The sequence below is a fragment of the Drosophila obscura genome, unplaced genomic scaffold (assembly GCF_018151105.1).
Source record: "Drosophila obscura isolate BZ-5 IFL unplaced genomic scaffold, ASM1815110v1 contig_150, whole genome shotgun sequence".
Classification (NCBI taxonomy): domain Eukaryota; kingdom Metazoa; phylum Arthropoda; class Insecta; order Diptera; family Drosophilidae; genus Drosophila; species Drosophila obscura.
The window spans coordinates 6,507,924-6,519,225 of record NW_024542736.1 but is presented as its reverse complement, the minus strand read 5'-3'; the positions used below and the strand labels follow the sequence as shown (position 1 = coordinate 6,519,225).

The window sequence follows — 11,302 nt, the reverse complement described above, 5'->3', positions numbered from 1 at the left end:
ACGCGCTTTATTGCAAACAATTTGCCCTGTTTGTGCCACCGGACAAATGACAAAAAGGACAAATGGCGCAAAATATTTTGCTTTCGCCCCGGTCTGGGATGCCTTGTGCCCGGATACCGCCCAGTCCCTGGCACTGGTCCTGGCAATCGGAAATGTTGCCAAAGTTCCACACACACACACACAGATACAGCTACACTCATATGCCCTGAAGGCACACACATAGACAGACAAACAGAAAGAGAAAAGAGAGATGGAGCGAGGGAGAGGGACAATGCACAATGTATGCACTGAGGCAATGCTTTGGCGGCTTAGCCGCTCGCCCACACCCCACACGCCAATCCACTCAACTTTGCCTCCACACTGCTCCCCCCCAGTACCGACAACACTTTACACTGTCCGCCCCAACACACGACACACGAAAAAATAAAATATAAAATACGCGACTAAAAATATGGCAAATCGCCTTAATAAAGTTGCGCTAAAAATAAAAACTAAAAAATACAAATTCATAAAATCAATTCGTTATAATTCGTTTTTAGAAACAACATTGTTTTCTTGTAGTGTAGTGTTCTCGTGCTACACTGTCCTACACTGCACTGCCTTTCTGCTCTGCCTGCAGTGTTTGTTTTAATTTAAATAAATGAGCTTAAGCGCACTCACAGCTCGTGATCCTTTAAGGCTCTACTCTCCTTATTTGCTGCCTTCAGCAGTGCCTTGTCCTTGTCGCCGTCGCCGTCGCCGTTGCCGCTGACGCTGCCTTTGTTGTCCTTATTTAGCTGACGGATGAGGACGGTGGACACTGGGGCTGTCGCCATTGCCAGGATATGCAAGTGCTAAGCATTTTTAAGTCAAATTGCTTTGCCGAACATTTCGCCATTTGCCTGCACGACTGACCTGACCCCGGCCATGCTCCCTAGCCCCTCATCCTCAGCCGTTTAGCTTAGCACGCCTGCTGTCCGCCGCCAGCGACGCGTTGCTGACGTTGTCGCCGTCCTCGTCATCGCTCTGTTGTTATACCCAGGAATTTTTGGCTGCCAAGGGGAATATTGCATTGAAGGAAATGCACAAAAGACTCGGAAGCAACCAAACAAATCGATTTCTTTTCGGAAAATATACAATTTATAGACCAAATTTGATGCACCAATCAGGACACAAAAATTAAATTGACCAAAAACCCAAAGCACTTCGAATATTTGAGAGTCTCATCCAGGATTTGTGGATATAATGGCCCCCCCCACAGAGTACCGGGTATCTTATTGTCGAGGCACTCGACTATAGCGTTTTCTCTTGTTTTTGAGCTTTGTCCTGCTGCTGCTGCTGCTTCTGCTGCCCCTAGTACTGCTGTGTAGCAGTAGAACTTCAAAAGGCTTTTCCGCTGTGTTAGTTCGCTTTGCTGTCGCCTTTTGCTCCTTTCACTTGCGCGCAGCCCGCACCGACCTCGCTCTGCCACTTGTGGGGCTTCTCTTTCTCTCCATCTGCCTCTCAGCCAGCCGCTCGCTCAGCTCCGCGCTTTCCTCTACTCTTTCTCTGTGTTAGCCAGCCTGAAGTTTACCTTTGGGTGCAACTGCGCTGATTTGCAGTTTCTTCTTTTCATTTGATGGGCGCAGCTTTTTGTCATGTTTTTGTTTTTTTTTTTAGTTTAGTTTATTTTATTTTATATATTTTTTTGTTCTTGTTTGCTCTCCTTTGCTCGCTTTGCGTTCGCTTCTGTTTACACAGCAAATTTATTTATTTTCGCACTGTGGGACGCGCTTAAATATTCCGTCTTTTGAGTGCTAATGCAAATGTTGTCTGCCAGGCGGGGGCGAACAATCCGCGGGGGGGTTCAGCGGGGAATTGCTTCAGCTAACGATTCAAAATTAACTGCATACACTTGGCATAGACTTGGCATTCTGAACAGATGAGCCCCTTTATTGGCGTGTTCTTGAAGCCAGTCATTCAATTGGAAAATAATCTCCGTCAAAAGTCGGTAATTGGCTGTAAAAAGATGCAGTGCTGCAGCACAGTAAAAGCAACCGTGGAAATGCTTGTTAAATTGCTATGGAAATTCATAAAACAAATGGGGGGTGAAACAAAGAAATAAAACAGAGAAACATCAACAGAAGGATGACGTTAAAAAATAAGTGAAGAATAAGTAATCCGGTTGGCCTTGAAAAGAAGCGAATGACTTGAGCATGAGCGACAGGCAAAAGCGCATTTTGGAGGCGAGTGTCCACAGGACAAAGCGTAATGAGATTATCACTTGTTCTGTCCTTTTGTTTATTTCCCTGCCCACGAAACGGACATCGTTGGGCTTTCGGTTTGTCTTCTCTTAGCTACGTTTTGTGTTCGTTTTGGTCTCGTTTCTGGTTTCGGTAGTTGATCTTAAGTAGCAGCTAAACATGATACTGATCTCAGTACTTTTACTCCTACACTGTGCAGGGGAAATATATTTTTACTTGGCACTGCAAAGCAGCTGCCGCCTCTTTAATCTTCTCTCTTTTCCTCTAGTACTTGCTTTGAGGATAACTCTGAACTAAGAGCTTGTTGCTTTCGTTTGTGCACGAAAGTTTTGTGCTGAGTGCAGAAATTCAGTGGCCCATTATGAATAGTTTTTTAGCTTGGGGCATTTTGCTATGAAATACCAAAAAAAAAAGGCCCCCCTTGCAGATGGATTTCGTGCTACTAATTTATGAATTAACTGCCTTAAATATATCTTTGAGAGTGAAAATCCATCCAAAATATTTCTGATAATCCTTGGATTCTATATTTAAAGTACGTTCTGTGGCTCCGTAATCAATAAGCTCAAAAGATCGGTGAAAAACAACTAAATTGAATAGCCATAAGCTAATCCACTTAGGTGAACCGAAGAATGATGCATATATCCCGAGCCCGACCCCGCTTACATGCATCAAGTCCAAGGAGCTCTGTTGGCCTCCGGCAAGTTGTTCCATCTACAAGTTTAAGTGCAACCCCCCCTTGTCGTAGCTAACCCTGGTTGCATTCTGCAACTCTAATTTAATAAGTAAATCACATTTCCGCCTTTTGAATGTCACCATCTCCAGCTGCAGCTGCAGCGCCTCCTTCTTCTTCTGACAATCTACTAGCATGATGCTCCGCATCGAAGCTCCGTGGCGCCGCCGTCGTGCTCGGGGCATCGCATTGACACCTCGTCAAAAGTTTTGCAAGACAGCGCCGGAGCGTGGGAGGAGACTTGCTAACTGGTTTAGTGCAAATTTACTATTAGGAGAGCGCTCAATTTCACACTGAAATTAAATTACAGCGCGTCGAAATGTGGCAGGATGTAAAAGGGGTTAGGGGGTTTACAGTGTGCAGGGGATCAGAGTTTTGTGGCCAGGCTGGGGAGTGGAGAGCGGCGGGGGTGTTCAGCTACAAATGAGCGAACACCTCGTTAGTTTCTGCGCCTTGGAACTTTTTTAATATTTACATTCATATTTTGCACCTCTGCCGCCTTTTTAACCACTTTTCCGTGTTCCGCTGGTGCTAGTGCGGTGCAGCGGGTGGGTGCAGGGGGGCAGGGGGATTTTCTTTTATTGCAACTTGTGAAACGGGGCCCTGGCCTGGATGAACGGACGGACGGGCAGACGGACGGACCAAGGATGCTGTCGAGTCATAAATTTTTGTTTGTGTTGAAAATTGCATTTGCCTTTTACTTTGTGTCGAGGTTGAGGCGGAGAGAAAGCAACCAGAAAAACGGGGCAGAAAGGCACAGAGGGAGAGAGAGAGAGAGAGAGATTGAGCTTACCCGGCAGCCATATTGGATGCTCCTAAAAGCAGGCAACGTAAAACGTGAAATTTGTTGCAACGCTTGATAATCAAGTTAGCGATGGGCGTGTCCACGCCCCCACTAACCCGGAGGCAGTGGCCACCACCCAGCAAGCCCACCCTACCACACCCCACCCCACCCACTGTTTGGTGCACTCAAATTGAACAGGCTTTTGTGCTCGATTCCTGTTTTTCGCCTTCACTTTATCGTTGAAATAAATTTAAACCGATGATTCCGATTCCCATTCTCATTCTCCCCTGATTCCCCTTTACCACGCTACCTCTCTACCCTTCCCTACCCTATACCCCATTGCGATTTTCATTCCGATTTTGATTTTGATGTTTTTGCTCACATTCTGTTTACTTGCAGATGTCAGTGGCTGCGGCAACGGCAACGGCAGCGGCAGCGGCAGCGGGTGGCAATACTATGGATGTGGTGCAGGCAGCTGGAAATCAAAGTCCAATTGGCACAAACACGCGGTAAATAGAAATCGCAATCGAGGCTTGCAATTGAAAATAGAAATTCGCATTCAAATGCAAATAGAAATAGAAATAGAAAATAGAAAATTGCCACGAGAGACCCCAAACAACAAACAGGCAAAAAAACAACTAAAATACCCATAAAATAACACACAAAAACAAAGAGAGGCGAGAAATAGTAAGAGAAAATTGGAAGAGAGCAGCTGCTGCTGCTGCTGCTGCAGCAAATAACTGAACCACAACGACAAAAACAAGGACAACAGCAACAGCAACAACAACAACAACAATATGGAGAAGCTACTGCTATCGCCGGCACTGTTTGTCATTTTGATAATGGCCACAAAATGCGGCAATGCCGTCGCACAGAATCAGCATCACGGTAAGTGGGGAAAAAAAGCGAAATAATGTGTACAGAGGGGAAACCTTTTATCAATGCAGAAAAGAATATAAATATAGAGCGATATAGATAGTTATTTTGATCACACACACACCCTTACCATATACCCACAGAGAGCAATTCCCAATTGGATCCCGATCCGGAGTTCATTGGCTTCATCAACAATGTGACATATCCAGCTGGACGCGAGGCCATACTCGCCTGTTCGGTACGAAATCTGGGCAAGAATAAGGTGAGCTTTGCAAATCTCTTTAGAGTTGAAAGGTCACTTAAGATACACTCCAAACAGGTGGGCTGGTTGAGGGCCTCCGATCAAACTGTGTTGGCCCTGCAAGGACGCGTGGTTACACACAATGCGCGGATCAGTGTCATGCATCAAGATATGCACACGTAAGTTGTGGAGAAAGATATTTAGCTTATATTTGGGGATTAACTATATCCTTTGGTGCATTGCCAGATGGAAACTGAAGATCAGCAAGCTGCGTGAGAGCGATCGTGGCTGCTACATGTGCCAAATCAACACGAGTCCCATGAAGAAGCAAGTTGGTTGCATCGATGTTCAAGGTTTGCCTTGCTATTAGATAATTTCTCTCATATATTCATATGCCTTACTCTATCAGTCCCACCCGACATCATCAATGAGGATTCGTCCGCTGATATGGCCGTGCAGGAGGGTGAGGATGCGACGCTCACCTGCAAGGCCACTGGCAATCCTCTGCCCCGCGTTATCTGGCGCCGGGAGGATGGCGAAATGATACTCATACGAAAGCCAGGCAGTCGTGAGCTGATGAAAGGTCTGTACTCGCATCTTTTGTTTGATATTTTAATGAATGTGTTGCTTGCTCAACAGTGGAGTCGTACAATGGCTCTTCATTGAGATTGCTTCGCTTGGAGAGGCGCCAGATGGGCGCCTACCTGTGCATTGCCTCCAATGATGTTCCGCCGGCAGTCAGCAAACGCGTGTCGCTCAGTGTGCAGTGTAAGTAATCGATTATCTAAGCCCTGGCTATAATATAATAGTATTTTCCATTCTCTTTCAGTTGCGCCCATGGTGCGTGCGCCCAGCCAACTGCTTGGCACACCGCTGGGCTCCGATGTGCAGCTGGAATGCCAGGTGGAGGCCTCGCCCTCGCCCGTCTCCTACTGGCTGAAGGGGGCGCGGACCTCGAATGGGTTCGCCAGCGTCTCCACAGCGAGTCTGGAGTCTGGGTCGCCAGGGCCCGAAATGCTGCTCGATGGGTAAGGAGGCAACTGGAGGAGGCAACCCAACATTTATGGCTCGCTCCCTGAATCACTGAATCGCATTCCTCCCCCCCTTTTGCAGGCCCAAGTATGGGATAACGGAGCGGCGCGATGGCTATCGCGGGGTCATGCTGCTGGTGGTGCGTTCCTTTTCGCCCTCCGATGTGGGCACCTATCACTGCGTCAGCACAAACTCGCTGGGCCGTGCCGAAGGCACGCTGCGGTTATACGGTGCGTATACGCAATCTCTGCACAGCCCTCTCCCTGCCCCTTACTCATTTGTGGTCGTGTGTGGGTCCTTTGGGCGGGCCGTATTTTGTTTGTTTGTAAATTGCAGAAATCAAGCTACATCCTGGTGCCGCGGCCAGCAACGATGATCATCTCAATTACATCGGAGGTAAGAGAGAAAAATGGAGTGCCATTCGCGGGGCAGCTATCTCTTATCTGTATCTGTATCCGTCTCTGTATCTCAGGTCTCGAGGATGCGGCACGCAATGTGGCCACCAGGAGGCACACAACGTGGCAGCTGCTGTGGATGCTGATGCTGATGTTGCTGCTGATGCGGCTGCGACTGCGGCCTGGGGGAGCGTGATATCAAAACTGAATAAGGAGCCGGCAATCAAGTATTCCTACACGATTCCCTCGGACATCGACATCGACTACAACATCGACATCGACATCTATCGCCTGCATTCTTGTTGTTTGCGTTTCCATTACCATTTGCGTTCTGCGTTTTGTGTTCTGCGTTTCTTGTCTCCTTAGTGTATATCCCTCGCCACATACAAACATACATACAAACAAACATATACATATACATATACATATACTGCCTAGGGCGCCGTCCTGCGCCAGATATCATTTGCATACGTATCAGGAATCGCGTTGTTCCCACCATTACCAGCAAACCCAGGCCCTGGACCTGGACCCTGGCCCCTGGCACTGGCTACACCTCGCAATTGCGAAATTGCACGGAAATATCAAAAGTGGACAATTGGATACCCAGCTCCAGCCCCAGCCCCATTCGCCACACCACCCCCTCCCCCAAACATAATGTTACATTGCATATAAATTAAATATGAATACTATAAAATAGTGCATAAAATTTATTATCATAATATAAATAACGACAAAATTATTGAATAAATTATCGCAAAAAAGAAGACAACAAAAAAATTAAATACAAAAAGTCAAACAAGAAGGAAAAGCTGAATGGAATTGTGTGTGTGTGTGTGTGTGTGTGTGTGTGTGTGTGTATCCCTCACATCCGACAGGGTTTCCCGCGCCACTGGCCGCCTGACCCACTGATCCACTTGCTGGCGACTATTTTTGTTTGGGGTTGAGAAATGGTAGTTAACCGAGAGGAGTTCCACATTTAAGACGAGTCGCATTGAATCTTACCCCATCGTGTGCCAAGCAGCACGGGACAGGCAGCGTGCAGCGCTTTAAAGTCACAGTTGCCGGCATTATTCGCATTGTGCCAGACCAGGGCAGAGCCGCGGCTGGGCCTGATGCCCAGGCCCAGAACGGGAAAGGATGTGTAGCCGCCGAGGCGTACATCACTGAGCTGAGCACATCAAAGGGCAAGTAAATGCAGTTCAATCGGGGAAAGCAACACAAAATTAGCGACTCACGTATAGCAGAACGGTGGCCAGGCGGTACTCCTTCGGAAAGGGTTCCACGTGCGGCTGTTAAAGATAAATTTCAGTAAGAAAGATCGCGTAGCAAGTGCCGGCGGGGGCTGTACCTGTGGCTGTACGCAGTCTTCGTGGATGTAGTACTGCCCCCCAATGCCGTAGTTCAAGACTCTCAGCGGCTCGCTGGCTGCCAGATCGAGTCCTGTAATATCCTCCAGCCGTCGATGTAGTCGCTGCACAGTGGGCGTGGCATTTTCGGCCACCTCAGCACTCGCAAATGTGCGAACATTGTCGTACCGTTCGCCCCGATGGCGCTTCAGCTGGGCTCGACTTAGGTGCATCAGATCCTGCTGTTCGGCGGCAGAGACGACCTCGTGGTAGATGGCCACCAGGGGATCCAGGCTGAGTTGCTCCATCCGGAGTGGGGCTAGGCGCAGGAATGCGGATCCCTCGGCGGCATAGTGGCAGCGCAGCGAGGATTGCACTGGCAGTCCGCTCCTGCCCTGGCAGTTGCGCTGGTGCACAAATTGGTGGCCCAGGTTGTCGGCCAGATGGCGAGCGATCGCCACGTCCTCCCCCTCGCTGGCCAGCTCCACGGCCTTTGTGAAGGCAGCATGGCTACCGTGGAGATCGTCTGGGGAGAGAGAGAGGAGCGCTGATTAAATGACTCAACCAATTCTGGGACTCAACCCACGTGTCATGATTCGCGTCAGGCCCAGCTGCTGCCAGATCTGAGAGCGTCCCGTCTGCAGGAGCCTGTGAATGGGCTCCCACTTGTCCTCGTACTGCTCCAGGGCCACTTCCAGCCACCTGCTGGCCAGAGGTCCCCTCTGCTGATCTTCCAGATGTGCGCCCAATGCCAGACAATCTGCGGCGCTCAATCTGGAACTGAGGGAAAGGATTGGAACGTGTGCGTGTGCGTGTGGCTTGGATGCGCAGACAAACGCACTTGTATTGCTTGTGGCGCAGCTTTCCACGTGCCATGTCCCTCTCATCCATATCGTAGATCTGCTGCATGCGCAGCAATCCACTGGACGCCTCTTTGAGATCCAGTTCGGTGATCGCACCCAGTTCGTACTCCGCCAGCTGTTTCAAAGGGCTCTAAAAACAGCAACGCAGATTCACCTGTCAGCACCGCTGGAGGGGGGGATGATCCCCCCAAGTCTAGTTACTCACCCTGACCAACATCGAGGCGTGCAAAGTCCAGCAGCTTGCTCGCATCCTCGTGCATCCTGCGCATCAGGGGCAGACTTCTCAGAGGATTGGCCACGTAGCTGACAGGATCTGCTCTGGCCTCCACTCTTCTGACCATCCACTCGGCCTGCAGCCTGCAAGAAATCATCTGCGGATAGAGCGAATTCAATGCCAAAATGCATTTACCTACACTCTCATCGTGTGCACCTTCTGCTGCAGCTTCGCCGCATACTGACGCACAAGCGCCAGCAGCTCATCCTCCACCTGGAGCAGGAAGGCCAGGTGCCGTGTCGATGTGGCATAGTGCAGCTCCTCCCCAGCCACAAGGCCACCACAACACAGAAGTAGCAACCAGTACGAAAACATTTTACTCACTGAAAACATCCGGCATGGTCTGGCTATAATGTGTTACATCTGTGGCAGATCAATTGGTCAAAGACGGATATGGATATGGTGGATTACGCTTCTTCAACCATTCTATACGTATACCCTATACGTATTACTGGAGTACTAACACTGTATAATAGTTTTTGGTAAACACAAATGTATCGAAAAATAAAGCTTAGGACCGTATTGCATAATTTTTTTATTACTCAACACTGAAAATCGATATGATATATATCTTTATAGTATCGATTAAGTGACAAGTCATCTCTGAATCAAATGACTGTCATAAAAAAGAAAAGTGGCCTCTGAAAAAACCTATTCTGTTCCTGCATTTCGTGCTAAATTATTCTGAAATTATAGTTAAATCTTAACTCAATTCTTTAAATCAACCACAAACAGTAAGAAAAAACGTGTAAGTGCACTGTACATATGAGTTTTGCGGTTAATAAAATGTGCTGGTCCCATCAGTCTGTCTGTCGTAATTTTCCGTATGTCTGCGCTGCCATTTTCCAGAGCCATGACTCGAAACTTTTCTTAGGAGCACACTGTACGAACATACACCGCAGTACTACCAATTCTCTAAACGCTGGGAGGTGTATAGCTTTAGAGCAAGTTAACAGAAAGTTTGCCCGTGAGCCAAATCTAATTTGCGTGCATGCTTTAAGCCCCGTCTAAACGGCGCAAGAAATAACTACTAAAATCTTATTTTTCCACTCCGTGCACAGAAAATGAATGAAAAGCAGATCGAGGACTTTCAGAGCGCTCTGAACGTGCTCGCGCTCCAGAACCAATTTGAGATGAGGCCGCCACGGAACGAGCCCAAAGTCTATCCGGTGAATGGGATCGTGCAGCCGGCGGCGATGCCGCCCCCCAATCGCAAGGGAAGGTTCACCAATCTGTTGCTGAAACTGAGGACCGTGGTGAATGTGATGTTGCGCGACAAGTCCTCGCTGCACTTTCGCCATCCCGTGAATGCCGTGAGGCTGGGCATCAAGGAATACCACACGATAATCCATAGTCCCATGGATTTGAATACCATCAAGAAGCGACTGGAATACTCATACTACTGGGGTGGGGCAGATCTGCTGGAAGACATGAGATTGATTTTCGAAAACTGCCGCATCTTCAACAGTCCGGATTCGCCCGTCTTCCAGAGCGCTGTCACTCTATGCGAACTTTTCTGGCTACGCATGGAGAAGCTTCAACCGGAATTGCACAACGAGATTAAGGTGGAGGCCAAGCCCAAGCGCCAGCGTAAGACAGCAAGTCCAATGCGCCCTGCGCCGAAGCCACAGCGACAGCCAAAGGCTCCTGTTAAGAAGGAGCCCGAGGAAAAGGGCCAGCGCAAGGCAGCCATTCCAACGCCTGCGTTCCAGGCCAATCAATATCCGGATCGGTCCCAGTGGACACAGATCAGGCCCGTCCCCACGACCCGTCGTGGTCGTGGCCGCCCTCCAGGTCCACGAGCTCAAGCTAAAAAGTATGCTACTAGCTCGGAGACATTGGTCTCGCTTCCGTACCAAAACGTCGTTAAAAATTACGGCATTCAAGTGAAAATCGAATCGGAGTCCGAAATCGCCGAGCCACAGGGGTCAGAGGTTGACCTGATTCCATTAGATCGCGAGATCGAGCGCACTCACAGCAAGACGTTGCTGACGTTTTTGCGTGGGAGGCGTGACGCTTGGCCATTCAACAACGCGAAGTATTGGGAGAAGTTTGGTGAAAATTCGGAATATGACCACGATGAAGAGACTCTGGATTGGGGTATATTGGAGACGCTGTTGGCGGGGCGCCAGTTTGAGGGCTGGGACTGGTTCCTGACCAAGATACACCGGATGCTGCACAACGCTATGAGCTGCTTCGCCCTCAACCCGTCGGTCCGCACATCGACACAAAGGATCCACGCAACTGTCGAGAGAATGATACCGCAATTTGTGGAACGCATAGCGGACGCAAAAGAGAGGGCCCGTGATGCGGTTCGCTTGAAACTTGAGGCCATGACACCGGCCCAGAGAGATGACCTCTTTAAATAACTTAGCTACGCTTTAATTGTTCATTGAATTTAATTAACAAATCCCTCTTATTGGCCAGTTGACAGATATTTGAATAACGTTCCAAAAGCGCCATCTCGCGTGTTTGCTGCGAACTAAATCATGCCACCTATCGATATCTTCAAAATACAATATCTATGTTTGCCATTTAT

The 11,302-nt window shown here is 48.7% G+C and overlaps 3 protein-coding genes across 5 annotated transcripts; 2 read left to right on the top strand and 1 right to left on the bottom strand.

Annotated features, from left to right (window-relative positions):
• The first annotated feature begins 4,163 nt into the window (after positions 1–4,163).
• Positions 4,164–7,039, top strand: LOC111066893 (lachesin). Its single transcript, XM_022355839.2, has 10 exons — positions 4,164–4,624; positions 4,756–4,874; positions 4,932–5,032; positions 5,100–5,206; positions 5,263–5,436; positions 5,493–5,621; positions 5,683–5,881; positions 5,967–6,115; positions 6,222–6,281; positions 6,358–7,039. The coding sequence occupies exons 1-10, from the start codon at positions 4,534–4,536 to the stop codon at positions 6,474–6,476; spliced, it is 1,248 nt and encodes a 415-aa protein (XP_022211531.1). The 5' UTR covers positions 4,164–4,533; the 3' UTR covers positions 6,477–7,039.
• Positions 6,975–9,105, bottom strand: LOC111066958 (prolyl 4-hydroxylase subunit alpha-2). The gene is made up of 8 exons (XM_041591640.1): positions 8,903–9,105; positions 8,691–8,846; positions 8,468–8,617; positions 8,213–8,406; positions 7,629–8,152; positions 7,516–7,569; positions 7,283–7,448; positions 6,975–7,204 (listed from the first exon to the last, which is right to left on the bottom strand). Exons 1-8 carry the CDS (start codon positions 9,094–9,096, stop codon positions 7,143–7,145), a joined length of 1,500 nt encoding a protein of 499 aa, XP_041447574.1. The 5' UTR covers positions 9,097–9,105; the 3' UTR covers positions 6,975–7,142.
• Positions 9,106–9,365: 260 nt separating this feature from the next.
• LOC111066959 (bromodomain-containing protein 3) lies at positions 9,366–11,302 on the top strand. 3 transcript variants are annotated; one of them, XM_022355934.2, is made up of 3 exons: positions 9,366–9,511; positions 9,568–9,730; positions 9,825–11,302. In XM_022355934.2, the coding sequence occupies exon 3, from the start codon at positions 9,828–9,830 to the stop codon at positions 11,130–11,132; it is 1,305 nt and encodes a 434-aa protein (XP_022211626.1). In that variant the 5' UTR covers positions 9,366–9,511; positions 9,568–9,730; positions 9,825–9,827; the 3' UTR covers positions 11,133–11,302. The 3 variants fall into 3 exon arrangements, with proteins under 3 accessions (XP_022211626.1, XP_022211629.1, XP_022211625.1); XM_022355937.2 differs by lacking the exon at positions 9,568–9,730 and having other exon boundaries at positions 9,366–9,497; XM_022355933.2 differs by lacking the exon at positions 9,568–9,730 and having other exon boundaries at positions 9,367–9,511.

Excerpts from the sequence above, each read along its gene's own strand:
- LOC111066893 (XM_022355839.2), top strand. The coding sequence starts at position 4,534 with ATGGAGAAGCTACTGCTATCGCCGGCACTGTTTGTCATTTTGATAATG. Across the intron at positions 5,207-5,262 it reads TGGTTGCATCGATGTTCAAG|TCCCACCCGACATCATCAAT; the intron begins GTTTGCCTTGCT and ends TTACTCTATCAG. Across the intron at positions 6,116-6,221 it reads AGGCACGCTGCGGTTATACG|AAATCAAGCTACATCCTGGT; the intron begins GTGCGTATACGC and ends TGTAAATTGCAG.
- LOC111066958 (XM_041591640.1), bottom strand. The coding sequence starts at position 9,096 with ATGTTTTCAGTGAGTAAAATGTTTTCGTACTGGTTGCTACTTCTGTGT. Across the intron at positions 7,570-7,628 it reads AAGACTGCGTACAGCCACAG|CCGCACGTGGAACCCTTTCC; the intron begins GTACAGCCCCCG and ends TATCTTTAACAG. Across the intron at positions 7,205-7,282 it reads GCTGCTTGGCACACGATGGG|TCGCCAGCAAGTGGATCAGT; the intron begins GTAAGATTCAAT and ends AAACAAAAATAG.
- LOC111066959 (XM_022355937.2), top strand. The coding sequence starts at position 9,828 with ATGAATGAAAAGCAGATCGAGGACTTTCAGAGCGCTCTGAACGTGCTC.